The sequence below is a fragment of the Mus musculus genome, chromosome 4, assembly GCF_000001635.26.
Source record: "Mus musculus strain C57BL/6J chromosome 4, GRCm38.p6 C57BL/6J".
NCBI classification, from domain to species: Eukaryota; Metazoa; Chordata; class Mammalia; order Rodentia; family Muridae; genus Mus; species Mus musculus.
Window position 1 is genome coordinate 108,257,468 of NC_000070.6, and position 15,573 is coordinate 108,273,040.

The 15,573-nt window shown below is 43.0% G+C and overlaps 1 protein-coding gene across 2 annotated transcripts in view; it reads right to left on the reverse strand.

Annotated features, from left to right (window-relative positions):
* Positions 1-15,573, reverse strand: part of Zyg11b (zyg-ll family member B, cell cycle regulator) — a 73,371-nt gene that overhangs the window by 29,713 nt on the left and 28,085 nt on the right. The window contains exons 2-4 of one of the 2 annotated variants that reach the window (NM_001033634.3): positions 14,751-14,916; positions 8,351-9,105; positions 2,483-2,623 (exon numbers count right to left, since the gene is read on the reverse strand). In NM_001033634.3, coding sequence (NP_001028806.2) covers positions 2,483-2,623; positions 8,351-9,105; positions 14,751-14,916 — 1,062 coding nt within the window. The remainder of the gene's footprint in view (positions 1-2,482; positions 2,624-8,350; positions 9,106-14,750; positions 14,917-15,573) is intronic. The other variant, XM_006503213.4, reaches the window with a different exon arrangement.

A 15,573-nucleotide genomic window follows, 5' to 3' on the forward strand; every position in this document is an offset into this window, starting at 1 on the left:
AGATCTCATTACGGGTGGTTGTGAGCCACCATGTGGTTGCTGGGATTTGAACTCAGGACCTTCAGAAGAGCAGTCAGTGCTCTTAACCACTGAGCCATCTCACCAGTCCACCAAATTTAAATTTTGTGTGTTCATAAATATGTTGGTTGGGCTGGTGAGATGGCTCAGTGGGTAAGAGCACCCGACTGCTCTTCCGAAGGTCCGGAGTTCAAATCCCAGCAACTACATGATGGCTCATAACCATCTGTAACAAGATCTGACTCTCCCTTCTGGAGTGTCTGAAGACAGCTACAGTGTACTTACATATAATAAATAAATAAATAAATAAATAAATAAATAAATAAATAAATAAATCTATCTATAAATAAATAAATATGTTGGTTATTATTATTTATGAATATTTGTGCCAGAGATAAAAAAAAAGTGTTTTCTACCACTAAGCTATACATTGGTGCAGCAAATATGCTTTTCCAACTACCCAACCTCTCTTTCTTGAGACAGGGTCTCTCGACATAGCCGTGGCCAGCCTAGAACTCAATTTATAGACAAGGCTAGTATCAAACTCAAAGAGATCTGCTTGCCTCTGTCTCACAAGTGCCAGGGTTAAGGACAAATGCCCACACTAGACTTTAAATGTTTATTAAGACAAAGACTCCTTACTTTTCCTTTTAATTTTTGGGCTTACTTTTATGTATATGGATATATGTGCGGCACATGCACGCGTGTTGGATTACCTGGAACTAGAGCTATGGATAGCTATAAGCCATCATGTAGGTGCTGAGAATCAAACTTGGGAGACTTCAAGACTCCCAAGTCTTGCAACTTGTGCTCTAACTACTGAGCCCTCTCCCCAGCCTCAAAGCTCTCCTTAGGAAGCCTAGGCTGTTCTCACACTTGCAATATAGCTCACTGGGGTTCTAACTGGTAAACCTTCTGCCTCAGCCTCCTGAATCCTGAAGTTACAGCTTGATGCCCCCATGTTCAGGTGAAGATACTTGTGTGTGTGTGTGTGTTTAAGGGTGTGTGTGGTGTGTGTATGTGGGGGGTGCATGCATGTGTGTACCTAGAAATCAGAGGACAACTTTTGGCAGTCAATTCTCTCCTTCTACCATGTTGAGGTGGACTAAACTCTGGGGACTAAACCCGGTTCCCCATGTTTGGCAGCAGCTCCTTTCCTTGCTGAGGGGGCTCACTGTTCCCCCACAACACTCCTGTTTCTGCGTCATGCTAAGGATTGAACCCAGGACCACACATATGCAAGACAGGACTGTTAACAGTGGGTTACATATCCAGAGCTACATTAATGGAACTTTTTTTTTTTTTATGACAAGGTCTCACTATGTAGCCCTAGCTGACCTAAAATTCACTATCCAGACTACGGTGGCCCCAAATTTGCAAAGATCCATTAACTTCTGTTTCCTGAGTGTTGGGATTAAAGGGTATGTGTTGTACCTAGCTTAATGGGTATTTTTTCCTTAGTCTCATATAGCAGAGGCTTTCCTTCAACTTACTGTATGGTCAAGGATGCCCTTGACCTTCTGATTCTCCTTGTCCCCATCTCCCAAGTACTGGAACTACAGGCATGTGCCACCATGCCCAGTTTATACAGTGCTAGGGATTAAAACTATGGTGCCATGCATCCTAGGCAAGACTCTACCAATTGAGCTACATTTATTTTGGGGATGTGTGTGAGTGGTGTGTGTGCACATGTGTGTGTAGATATGGAGATGTGGAGACCAGAGGAGAGAACTGGTTGCCCTGTTGTGTCACATTCCACCTTATGGACCTAACCTGGTAGCAGCAAGCCCTAGTAATCCCCTGTCTCCACTGCCCCAGCACAGGAGTTACAGGCATATAAAGTCACTGGCTTTATTAAATGTGGTGCTAGAATTTAAAGTCGGATCTTCATGCTTCCCCAGTAAACGCTCTTTCCCAATGAGCCGCCTCTCTAGCTTCCTTATCAAATACTGTATCTGTAAAGCTCTTCTGAGTGGGAAGCCATCCAAGGCTGGCACACAGAGCTGTATGCTGAGCCCAACCTATACTTCCATTTCCTTGTAATAAAACATCACAGGGAATACTGGACTGAAGTAACTACATAGCACTGAAAAGCATTACTTAATGAGACTACAATAAACTTCAGTAATGATATGCAATCAACTTCTTATTTATACCTAATAACGAACTGGGATCATCAATCCTATTAAAAACAAAAAAGAAATAAAAGTCAAAGACTGAATACATAAAATCTACTAGAAAAGTAATTTCAAATTTTTTCATCACCAGTTTCTTGGGTTTTTTGTTTTTGTTTTTTTAACTGGTGTTCTGTCTCCATGTTTGTCTGTGTGAATGTGTCAGATCCCCTGGAACTAGAATTGTGAACTGCCATGTACGTACTGGGATTTGAACCTGGGTCTTTTGGAAAAGCAGCCAGTGATCTTAACCACTGAGCCATCTCCCCTCCCCAGTTTCTCGTTCTTACCTTTAAAATGTCTGGCTTCGTTTTCTCCATCACATGAGTCAGGCTAAAGAGATGAAACAAAGCCTCCCTAACGAAAAACGCCCGCTCGCTGTACCGCCTCAGCGCCTCTGCAATCTGGGTTTCGTTGGCTTCTCCAGAGACCTGTGGACACAGACAAAGATGAGTGTTAAGACTTCTTCTCACCTGCTGCCTTTCTCCATCCTAACATCAGCTGTAAACTGCATTCTGCATAACCAGGTAAGGTGTGAAACAAGCGGGAGTGGCTACTTTCTAACCCACCCACAGCCGTCATCCTGCAGAGATGCAGACTGGGCCAAGAAGCCAGCACAGCACCTAGAACAAACCTTAAGGCATTTAACATGCACAAAGCCTTGCTGCCTCAGCTTTTAGGCTGCCTCTTGGGGTGATTCTTTCCCTTAAATCCTAACACTATTGGCATTGCTGGCCTTTCCCTGGATCCTTCAATAAGCCAAGCTCGATCCCAGCAAAAGGTCATCAGCTACAATGTCCATTCTAAAGCAATCTCTTTGCGTCACTAATTTGTATGCATGCTTCTTCCTAAGTCAAGTCAAGCCCATCTTTAGAGAAAGCCTCTCCTGACACAGCAGCCTAAATCACGTCCCCAGATCTCTTTCTCCTAGTTACGATGATCCTCCACTCAGTGACCCATGTAGTGTAGTGTAGTGACCACTCACTGCAAGCCAACAGTGACAGTACAACACTTAGCACATATTCATCACACAGAGCTGTTCATTTCCCAGATCTATCAAGCTCCCTAAGAGGGTTTATTCAAAATTAAATCAAACTTAATTTACACAGGTTAATGTAATGATGTTAAACTGTGGTTCAGGGACCACTGTGCAAGCAAACACAGATAATGAGAAGTGACTCTATAAAGTAATCAAACTAGCAAGTGAAAAAGAAGTGATTACGATGTATGGCTGGTGAGATGGCTCGGTGGGTGAAGATGCTTGCCAGGCATATCTGGTGATCCGAGTTTGATCCCTGAAACCCAAGTAAAGGTTCTAGGAGAGGGCCAATTTGACAAAGGTGTGCTCTGACACCTACACCCTCTCCAGGATACATGCATATACACATACATCATGCATGTGCCATACACAGACAATAACCAAGACATCATAATGATCTCCAGTGAATGACCAGATCTAGGTACTGTACAATCCCCAGTGAATTAGTAATCTGATTCTGATTGCCGATAACTGCTGATTTTACAGGAACGTAAGACTAGACATTGTGTACAGCCCAGTCAAAGAATATAACATGTAAGGGTCTTGCCAAAAACCTAATTAAACTCCAAACCTAGTAGAAAATATAGGAACGATGGTTCACAAATGAACCCCATATTTAGGAGGTTGAGGTAGGAGAATCCTAATTTCAAGAACAGCCTGGACTCCACAGAAGTTCCAGGCCAGTGTAAGATACAGCAATACCCTACCTAGTCCAACTCCTAAAGCCCCCTCCCCACAAAAGAAATATGGACTGTGCATGTGTAACAAAAAAAAAAAAAAATCCAAATTTCTACTGAGGAGAGTTTTAAAAGTCAAAAAAACCCTGTTTTTGTTTTCAGTAGACCAGTTTTGTTTTGTTTTGTTTTGTTTTGTATTGTTTTGTTTTGTTTTGTATGAGACAGTTTCATTATGTATCCTTGGCTGACCTGGACCAGGTTGACCATGAATACATAGTGATCAACCTGCCTCTGTCTTCCAAGTGCTGGGATTAAAGGCATGCGTCACAAGTAGACAAGTTTAAAGGGAAAGACAAGGAAGCAATGGCCTATGAGATTTAAACAACAACAACAAAAGCAAAGCACCTGCCATCAAGCGTGAAAGCCTGAGCTCAGCTCTTGGGACGCACATAGAAGAAAGTTGCAAGTTGTCCTATGATCTTCACATGTAAACTATGGCACATACATTTAAATGTAGTCATTTCTTAATTTAAAAAAAAAAGAAAGAAAAGAAAGAGAGGGTTGGCTGGGCAGTGGTGACACACGCCTTTAATCCCAGTGGCAGGAGTATGAGGATCTCTGTGTGTTAAAGGCCAGTCTGGTCCACAGAGCAAGATCCAGGATAGCCAGAGTTATACAAAGAAATCATCTAGACCCCCTGCCCCACCAAAAAAGGAAGGGAGGAAGGGGGAAAGGGAGGGAGGGAGAGAGGGTTGCTGGGTATGGGGCATGCCTTTAATCCTAGTACCAAGGAGGCTGGAAGATCTCAAAGCGAGGAGGGGGCTGTAAGGAGTAGGTACAATGTAGGTGCACCTCTGAGTTTGAGGCCAGCCAGGACTACCTAGTGAGATCCTGACTCAAAAGAAAAAAGGGGAACAGAGCTGGAAAGATGGCTTAGTGGTTATGAGGACTTTATAGGGTGATTCCCAGCACCACACGTAAGATTTAAAAATCTCAAAAACAAAATGAAAGGGAAGAAAAAGAGGAACCTATTAACTACGGGATGCTGCAAAGACACCCCAGGGGTGAACAGCTGCCTCAGAGGTTAAGAGAGCATACTGCTCTTGCAGATGATTGGAGTTTGAGTCCCATCACCCACCCACATTGAGCAGCTCACAAGCTCTCATAGTCAGAATCTGTCTGTCTCCCTCTCACCCTGCCCCTCCCCCACCCCCCCACCCCCCCACACACACCCCAATATTATTTATTTATTTAGGTTTTATGAGACAGGATTTCTCTGTGAAGCCCTGGATGTCCCGGAACTCACTCTGTAGACCAGGCTGGCCTCGAACTCAAGGACCAGCCTTCCTCTGCCTCCCAAGTTCGGAGATTAAAGGTACATGCCATGCCACTATGCCCCACCTAAAATGAATCTTTAAAAAGATATTCCAAAAGAAATGTTTTTTTTTTTTTTTTTACCACCTTTATTTATTGAGGGTATGTGTACCATGGCTCATGTGTGGTGACTAAAGGGCAATTTGAAGGCATCTAATGACCTCAGTTCAATTACTGGGACCCACATGATGTAGAAGATAAATATCAGATGACCTCTATGCACATGCAGAAGCATGCACATCTCTCCCCAATCAATCAATCAATCAATCAATGTAATCAAAGTCAAGACATTAAAAAGCATACAAAATAAAATACTTTAGCAGAACTAAAGTAAAAGAATAATGGCCTCTCAGACTTTTCAGTAAGATTAGTTTTAGAAACAAGGTGAAACACAAATTTGCAGGACTATGGCATGGAAGGTTTCAAGAGCAGAAGCCTTAAAAAACGAGGGAAATCACAGTGAAAGAAAATGAGAGGCTGAGCATGGTGGCGCATGCCTTTAGTCCCAGCACTCGGGAGGCAGAGGCAGGCGGATTTCTGAGTTCAAGGCCAGCCTGGTCTACAAAGTGAGTTCCAGGACAGCCAGGGCTATACAGAGAAACCCTGTCTTGAAAAACCATAAAAAAAAAAAAAAAAAAAAAAAAAAAAGGAGAAAGAAGGAGAAGGAGGAGGAGGAGAAGGAGAAGGAGAAGGAGAAGGAGAAGGAGAAGGAGAAGGAGAAGGAGAAGGAGAAGGAGAAGAAAAAGAAAAAGAAAAAGAAAAAGGAAAAGGAAAAGAAAAAGGAAAAGGAAAAAGGAAAAGGAAAAGGAAAAGGAAAAGAAAAAGAAAAAGAAAACGAGAAGCAATAGAACAAGGAAGATAAAATGAAACAAGGCAGTCCTAGAAGCTAAGCACAGTATTCCGAGGAGGACAGCAACGGCACTGTGGCCAGGACCACTAGGATGAAGCCTGAGAATTAACACTGGATTAAGCAGATTTCCAGGAATTCTTAGGAGTTCAGAGCCATAGCCTGGTTAATAAAGCAAGCAACAGGAGTGAGGTGTCCAATGAACTAGGCACAGGACTTGGGAAGTGCAAGGCTGAGGAGACTAATGGTGATAAAAACCACAGGAAGAATTCTGAAACCAGCTGTGGGGTTGAGACAAGGAAAAGCCAAACCAAGCCCTACTTCAACAGAGGTCAGAGTGCAGTGGGAAGCACACAAGCTTTAGACTCTAACAGACTGAGGCATAGGGCAGGTTCTAAGATGAACTGGCTATGACCCTTAAGAAAACCATTTCTGAGGCTGAGGCTGGAGAGATGGCTCTGCCGTTAAAAGCCCTGGCTACTCTTCAAGAGAAGACTTGAGTTCAATCCCCAACACCCACATGACAGCTCACAACTGGAATTCCAGGCCCAAGGGATCTGCTACCCTCTTCAGGCACACAAATGGTATAGATACATCCAAACAAAGCATTTGCACACACAAAATCAACTGAAATAAAGAGAACATCTTTTGAGACAGATTATAGTGGTACACAACTTTAATCCCCGCACTCTAGAGGTAAAGGCTGGATCACTGTGAATTCTGTGAATTAAAGGTCAGCCTCCGGCACAGGCAGTGTTCCATGCCAGGTAGGACTACACAGTGATAAGACCCTATGTTTAAAAAAGAAAAAGAAAAAAAGGAAGGAAGGAGAATTTTTTTCTTTTTTTCTTTTCTTTTTAATGCATTGGTGTTTTGCTTGTAATATCTGTGTGAGGGTGTCGGATCCCCAGGAACTAGAGTTACAGTCAGTTGTGAGCTGTCATGTGGGTGCTGGGAATTGAACCCAGGTCCTCTGGAAGAGTAGACAGTACTCTAAACTGCTGATCCTCTCCAGCCCCAACCATTTTCTTAAATTAAGTATGGTGCTCATATCTGTAATCCCAGCAGCCAGGAATCTGAGGCAGGAGGACTATGGAGACACCTAAGCAAATAATGCTGATGAAAGTACATAGACACCTGCCCCATATGAATGCTGGGAAATTATATGGACGAAATTATATTTGCATCCATTACTGTGACTTATGAACAGGCACATAAAGCCAAAAGCAAACCTAAACTCATCATAACACAATACTGAGATAACCATTTCAGACACCATTCTTACCAACTACACTAAATTGAATAATTCTAACAAGAGACAGGCAATCTCAGCTCTCTTCCTTCAACCTGAGCTGGAAATATCAACCTTTATACATATTTGAATTAAAGCGTTCTAGTGGTCCTTGCTTGCTTGTTTTGAGACAGGTCCTCATTATGTAGACCTGGCTACCTGGTCTTTGCTATATAGCCGAGGCTGGCATCAAACCCTCCTGTCTCAGTCTTCTATGCTGTGACTGTAGACATGAAGATGCATACTGGGATCACTTTTTAATACACATTACTTACTTATTTACGTGTATGACTTTGTCTGCATATGTCTGCTCAATACATGTGTGCCTAGTGCATAGTGCCTGTGAATACCAGAAGAAGGCATCAGATGCCCTGGCTCTAGTCACAGATGGTTGTGAGCTGCCATGCGGGTGTACTGGGGTTGAGCCCAGGCCAAGTCCTCTACAAGTACAGCCAGCACTCTTAACTGCTGAGCCATCTATCTCCAACCCAAATATTTTAAAATATTATTACCATCATTACTATTAATATTGTTTGAGACAGGGTCTCACTATGCAGTTCTGGCTGGCCTCAAACTCAGAGACCTGCCTGCCGGTGCCTCCAGAGTCCTGGGATTAGAGGTAAGCATCCTACCAAATGAGCTCTACCCCCAAGCCCTTCTAGCTCACCATGTACACCAGGCTATGTACATGCAGGAAGTTACCTTCGTCTGCTCTGTGAGTGCTTGGATTAAAAGCATTCGCCATGCTTGGTCCCACTGGACTTTTAATTGGGATTATTACCCTAATGTAAGGCTTTCTCCACTATACAATTATTTCCATACCTTGTATCAGAGTGTTTCAAATATTACACATTTACCCTAATGAAGTCTTAAGGAACTAGGAAAAAAAAACCTGACCAGTCAAGCAAAATACAATTTTTAATATCTAACCTTCAAGTGTCCTTTGCCCATAAGGAATTCAGAGTATCCAGCATCTGTAGCCAGCAACCCTACGAACTGCATGCTAGGCCGCTGCTGTATAAAGGCTTCGACAGCTTTGTCTGTCACATGCTTTCTCCCTGAAACATCCAGGGACACAAGATTGGGCAAGATGTCCTTTTGCTCTAACAATCGAAGGGCTATGTCTGACGTGAACTGTTTATCATCTGAGATGTCAAGATGGTTCAGATGTTTTAGCTCCCGAACGACATCCAGGATCTGGGTAGTAGTCATTTTTAAACATTTCAGATGGTGCATGGTGAGAGACTTGAGTCTGTCTTTGCAGGCCAGCAGGGCAGTGATATCTGTGATTGAGGTGTTAGAAATATCCAGGCTCTCCAGTCTAGGCAGCGAAGCAACTTCAGCCAGATCTTCATTGTAAAAGAGCACATTAGTGATGCTCAGAGCTCGAAGACCAGAGAGCCGGCTGAAGCACCGCTCATATGGATCCTCGAGGGACAGAGTTAATGAGTTTAGTACTAAGCACTGAAGATTTTGCTGGATCCACTTGTTACTGCCAAGGCCACTTATGATGTCTGTGATAGTGATGTCAGCATTCACACCCGTGGCATCAAGTTCTACTAGCTTGTGGTGGCAAAAGGCTTTCCGGAAAGCAACAGCGGAAATCTTTGCTTTGCGAATGCAAGCTCGCTTTAGGCGCATCTGGTTACCTCTGAAAATTCCCACAGTTCCATCATTCAGGAGACCTGGGGAAAAATAAGCAGCATTTTAACTTCAAAATCACAGACAAAGAAGAGCAAAAATTTCACCACACTAACATAATTCCATGCAGCTGCATTTTACTTACTTGATACAATTTGGTGAGATGAAGATATTATTGTCTAGACTAAGACCCAAAAGAGAACTTTCCAAGATTATGGAGCTAGTAACAGCAGAATCAGAATGGAACAGACATTGCGGAGATTCACTATTAGATACATAGGCAGCGATACGTCCCAGTGCTTCCCTACTATCAGACAGCACCACGTGCCAGGTAGCGCTAAGGCGCTGTAGGATTAGGCACCCGAGAGCCAATGGTGATTCTCCATGCTCTCTTCTCAGCTCTAGAAGTGTGGTATTATGAGGTCTGGTCTCTATCAATCTGGATACCAAAGCGACCATGGAAGAAAATTTAACAGACTTTGCACACTTTATGTATGAATGAGGTTTAAATTGTACACTAATATATTGGTAGCAATATATTTCTAATTTAAGTTCATAATACATTATTACATATATAAACATATTTAGACACACAATATATAGTTAGTAGATACAATAGCTAGAATTCACTATTAAACCACTAGCTATACACCTTTAATCCCAGCACCCAGAAGACAGAGACAGGCAGATCTCTGTGAGCTCAAGGCCAGCCTTATCTACACAGCCAGCTCCAGGACAGCCAGAACTATATAGAGACCCTGTCTCAATAAATAAACAACAAACAAACAAACAGCACACTAGCCAGATCTGAAACCATTTTATTTTGGTTTAGGGTTTTTTTTTTGTTTATTTATTTTGTTCTGTTTTGTTTTGTTTTATAGAAAGGGTTTCCCTGTGTGCCCTAGCTGTCCTGGATCTTGTTTTGTAGACCAGGCTAGTCTCAAACCACACCTGGCTTTAGTTTTTTAATTTGGATTTAAATTAGTTTTAAATTTTGTCTTTATGTGTGTGCACATGTGCGCTCATCATATGTATGGTATGGAGGTCAGAGGACAACTCTGTGGAGTTAGTTTTTCTCCTGCCACATGGATCCCTAGAATGAACTCAGGTCTTAGCTTGGCAGCAAGCCTATTCACCCAGTAAGCTACAATACCAGCCTCTGGGGCTTTCTGTCTGTTTTTAAAACACGGTCTCACTCTGTATCTCTGATTGGCCTCAGACTTGTACCAGCACTTGAAGCCTTACTGAAATGGTTTAGGATCTAGACATAAGTAGTACTCACTGTAACCCCAGCACCAAAGAGACTGAGACAAAAGATCACTGTGAGTTCACTAAAGAGTTAAACTATGTCTGTCTGTCTGCCTGCCTGCATACCTACCCCCCACCACAAACATACACAAGCAGAATAGTTTTTTTCCTTTAAAAAGAAGAAGAAAAAAACAAGCAAACAACAACAACAACAAAAATCACCAGATCTTCTGTGTAGGACAAATGCAAATAAAATGAACAAAGTCCTGAGTTCAATTCCCAGCAGCCACGTGGTGGCTCACAACCATCTGCAATGGGATCTGATGCCCTCTTCTGGTGTGTCTGAAGACAGCTACAGTGTACTCATATACGTAAAATAAATAGATAAATCTTAAAAAAAAAAAAAAGTCGCTCAGACATGACCTATTAGACAACAAACAGCCTTGCAAGTTTATGGCACTTCAGAGTCATGTCTCAAAAAATATTACACACCAAACAACACCTAAGGAAGAAATCACAGCCAGACCTATAAAATGTCCTCTAAGACCAGTCTGCAGCATAAGCATTCGGGTCAAGATAAATAAATATTATCAAGTTAAAGGAAGGATTTTTACTGTCATCTCAGCTAGTCCATACTAATGATGCCATTCAAGCTGACAGATGGCCAATATCAAATCAGAACTAACACATGGGGTGGGGGTGGGGGGGTCTGAGAGCTATAGCTAAGTGGTGGAGCACTTACCCAGCATGTTCAAAGCTTATTAAGTACCACTAGGCAGTTTAAAGTCTTCATGAAACTTGTGGGGAAGAAAAACTGAGTGAAGCAAGCAAAGGACTAGCTTAGCTGTGTGGGTACTGGGTACAGAACCTAAGTCTTCTGCAAGAGCACGCGCAGTAACACAGCCTCCTTAACAATGCACCCTGCAACCTGCTGGCACACTGAGACCCCACCCTTGCATGCACTCAGTTGCATATATACCTACTAAACCAATGAAAACAAGTTGCTCATTTTAGCAATCCCCTGGCAACGCCCTGTTTCTATTCAAACATATTCTATGTCAAACAGTATCTGGACCAATCCTACCTGAACAGGTTGCAGGGCACATGAACATCAGGGCAAACTGTGATCTCTGAGTTATTTTTTATTTGTTTCTTGTTTTTTTGAGACAGAGTTCTCAGTATAACCACTCTAGATGTCTGGAAACTCACTCTGTAGACCAGGCTAATCTCACACTCACAGAGATCTACCTGTCTCTGCCTCCCAAGTCCCGAGCTTAAAGCTGCCAGGCACTCTTACAGCTCTTTTAGAAAGAACACCCTACTTACTATCTTACGTTTATGCATAATTGGGCATACATATGATTAAAAACAGTTGCATCATGGTGAAGGACATGTGTAGTAAAGAAAAGGTTGTAATACCCAAACCTGTCACCTGTAACCAGTTCCTCCTTCTCCAGCCTCCATAAAGTAATAAAGTAGAGCCCCAGGTAGTAACCGAGGCCCCTGGGTCTCCCAGTCAGGTGGCCTCTGCCTCTCTCAGCAGTGTGTCCAAAACCTAAACTTTTGTTCTGTCCTAAGTGAATCTTACGCTTTGCTATTTGTGTGTGCATCTTTTCCAAGTTATGTGAACAAAGTGCCACAAACTGGCCAGGGCTAGAGAGATGCCTCAGTGGGTTAAGAACGCTTGCTCTTGCAGAAGACTTAGATTCAATACCCAGTACCCACAGTGTAGATCACAGCCATCTGTAACTGCAGATCTAGGGAAGCCAACATCCTCTTCTGGCCTCTGCAGGCACCAGACACGCACGTGATGAGCAGCAACAGAAACACTGGCACACACCTTTAATGCCAGCATTTGGGAGGCAGAGATAGATGGATCTCTGGTCAACTGTAAGTTTTAGGACAGCCAGAGCTACACAGAGAAACAGTCTCAAAAACAAAACCAAGCCGGGCGTGGTGGCGCACGCCTTTAATCCCAGCACTCCGGAGGCAGAGACAGACGGATTTCTGAGTTCGAGGCCAGCCTGGTCTACAAAGTGAGTTCCAGGACAGCCAGGGCTACACAGAGAAACCCTGTCTCAAAAAAAAAAAAAAAAAAACCAAAAACAACAGCAGCAGCAGCAACAGAAAAGAAACTAATATAATACCCAACTGAATATTTTTTGAGCTAGGTTCTCATGTACTATAGACTGAATTCAAATTCACTCCCTTGCTAAGGATGACCTTGAACTCCTGAATCTCTCGCCCAGCCTCCCAAGTGCTGGGATTCCAGGTATGTGCCAATACTCCTAGTTATTTAGTTATTTATTTGGAGTATGTATGTATGCATGCCACACTGCACATGTGGAGGTCAGACTATAACTTCTGAAGTCGTTTTTCCTTCTACTGTGTGGATCCTTTTTTTTTTTTTTTTTGGTTTTTCGAGACAGGGTTTCTCTGTGTAGCCCTGGCTGTCCTGGAACTAAGAAATCCACCTGCCTCTGCCTCCCAAGTGCTGGGATTAAAGGCGTGTGCCACCATGCCCAGCTTGTGTGGATCCTCTTATCTTTATCCCTTGACACACCTGGCTTCTCACATGGCACTGGGACCCTAAGTCCTTATGCTTCTGTTGAAAGGCCTTTACCCACTGAGCCATTTCCAGCATCCCAACAGTATTTATTATATATCACAGTAAAACTTTAAGTCCTATTCAGCAGGGACATCAAATGTAGGTATAAGAAGGCTGTATGGCATGGAAGGTTTCAAGAGCAGAAGCCTTAAAAAACGAGGGAAATCACAGTGAAAGAAAATGAGAGGCCGAGCGTGGTGGTGCACGCCTTTAATCCCAGCACCACTCGGGAGGCAGAGGCAGGCGAATTTCAACACTTATATATAAACAGGGATAATTATAATTCCTAATGTCTTAGTTACTGTCTGTTGTTGTTAAGAGACACCATGACCAATAGAGCTTATAAAATAAAGCATTGAATCACGGCCTGCTAGTGTCAGACAGTGAGTCCATGACCACCATGGTGGGATGTAGCAGCAGGCGGCAGGCATGGCACTTAACAGTAGCTGAGAGATTACATCTGATCCACAGGCACCAGGCAGAAGGAGCTAGAGCTAGCTGCCATGGCATAAGGTTTTGAAACCTCAAAGCCCACCCCAAGTGGCACACCTCCTAATCTTTCCCAAATACTTGCCTTAACTGGGGACCAAGAACTCAAACATATGAGCTATAGGGGCCAGTCTCACTCAAGCCACCACACCTAACTGCTCACTCTATCTCCTAACTGTGAGCAAATCCTATTCCTTATTTGTCAGAGGGTTTAAACCCTAAAGAAAGACAGGTGTTTTACTACAGTTTAATTTTAAATAGAAACAACAAAAACCCCAATTACAGAACTATAATTTCACAGATAATACTTTTCCAATGTAGTTTCAAGATGTAGCTTAGTTGGTAAAGTACCTGCCTACCATAAACAAAGCCCTGGGTTAACTCCCAACATTGCACAAAACAGTATGAACCATAACTTAGAATTATGTTCTAAGCAACTTAGAATTATGTAGATGCAACAGGTTCAAGGTCATCTTCGTTGTCATACAGAGTTTAAGGCTAGTGAGGGAAATATGAATACGTGAAAATTATCTATAATATCTCACTTTAAAAGTCAAGAGCAGCCAGGCGTGGTAGCGCATGCCTTTAATCCCAGCACTTGGGAGGCAGAGGAAGGCGAATTTCTAAATTCGAGGCCAGCCTGGTCTATAGAGTGAGTTCCAGGACAGCCAGGGCTACACAGAGAAACCCTGTCCTGTCTCGAAAAACCAAAAAAAAAAAAAAAAAAAAGTTAAGAGCAGAAACCAGTATTTTCAAAACAGTATGAGTCTACCACTGTCAAGATAAGATGGTATGTATTTATACACGTGGTGTCTTCTAAACAGAAGTGCTATAGTTAAGAGAAGTTCCTTGTGACCTACTCACTTTTTAGTCTTGAAGAGAGGGCTTAGTGGTTAAGAGCATTTGCTGTTCTTGTAGAGAGCCAGGGCTCAGATCCCAGACCCACATAATGGTTCTCAACCATCCTAACTCCAGGTCAAAGGAACCTGCGCCTTCTCATCTCCAGGGGCACCAGGGACACACGGTGCACATACAGACACGCAGGCAAAACACTTGTCCACATAATATAAATAAATCTAAATATGTATGTGTGTCTTTTGATTTGATGTTTCTCAAATCAAAAATGAAAGATAAAGTTTTGCCTAAACTGGAATGAAAAAAAAAAAAAAATCATTAAGTCTGAAGCAAAACAAGTAAAAAAATCCCTGAATTCCTTTTCTTAGAATCAGAATCTTCTGACTTTTTCTACCATTTCTAAGAAAATAACTAGATAAGCCCCTGCAGTACTTTAAATCCAATGCTAACTAACAGCACACAATGAACTCTTCCATCTTTATCATTTACCGTGGAATGCTATAGTCTGAAGAAGCCGGTCAGCCACCTCCTGTGGGAACACCCCAGGCTCCTGCAGACACAGGGTTCCATCTTGGCGTGCTGAGCAGAACTTCTCGAGGTTGGTGGTCAGGAAACTCAAGCAGATGTCAAGCAAGGAATAGGGAGAGGCTTCCTCCTTGGAATGCAGGAAGAAACATAAAAGGAACACACACACAGACGAAATGAACAGATTAGTTTCCAGAGCCACTTACTCATTAAAATCTGCTGCCCAGAGCAGATGGCGACTACTGTGACCTCAGAGATCCACCTGCTCTGTCTTTGGAGGACTAAGTTAAAGGTGAGCCTCACTAGGTGCAGGCACAAAGACAAAAATCTTAAACTGTTGGCTGTTACATCTGAATTCTTCTCTCCTGGCCAGTGTTAGATCAACCTGACACACAAACTAGAGTTAGTTGAAAGCACAGAACTGTAATAGAGAAAATAGCTATGTAAGATCCAGCTGTAAGGCATTTTCTTAATTAGTGACCCATGTGAGAGGGCCCAGACCATTGTGGGTAGTACCATGCCTGAGCTGGTGGTCCTGGGTTCTATAAGGACCGAGGCTGAGCAAGCCATGGGGAGCCCGCCAGGAAGCAGCACCCCTCTCCATCGGCTCCTGCCTCCAGGTTCCTGCCTTGTTTGAGTTCCTGGCCTGACTTCCTTCGACGGTGAACTGCAAACTAGAAGTGTAAAGCAAAGAAACCCTTTCCTTCCCAATCTGCTTTTGGTCATGGTGTTCAATTGCAGCAACAGAAACCCTAGCTTAGACGCCTTCCAAAATGTAATCTTACTT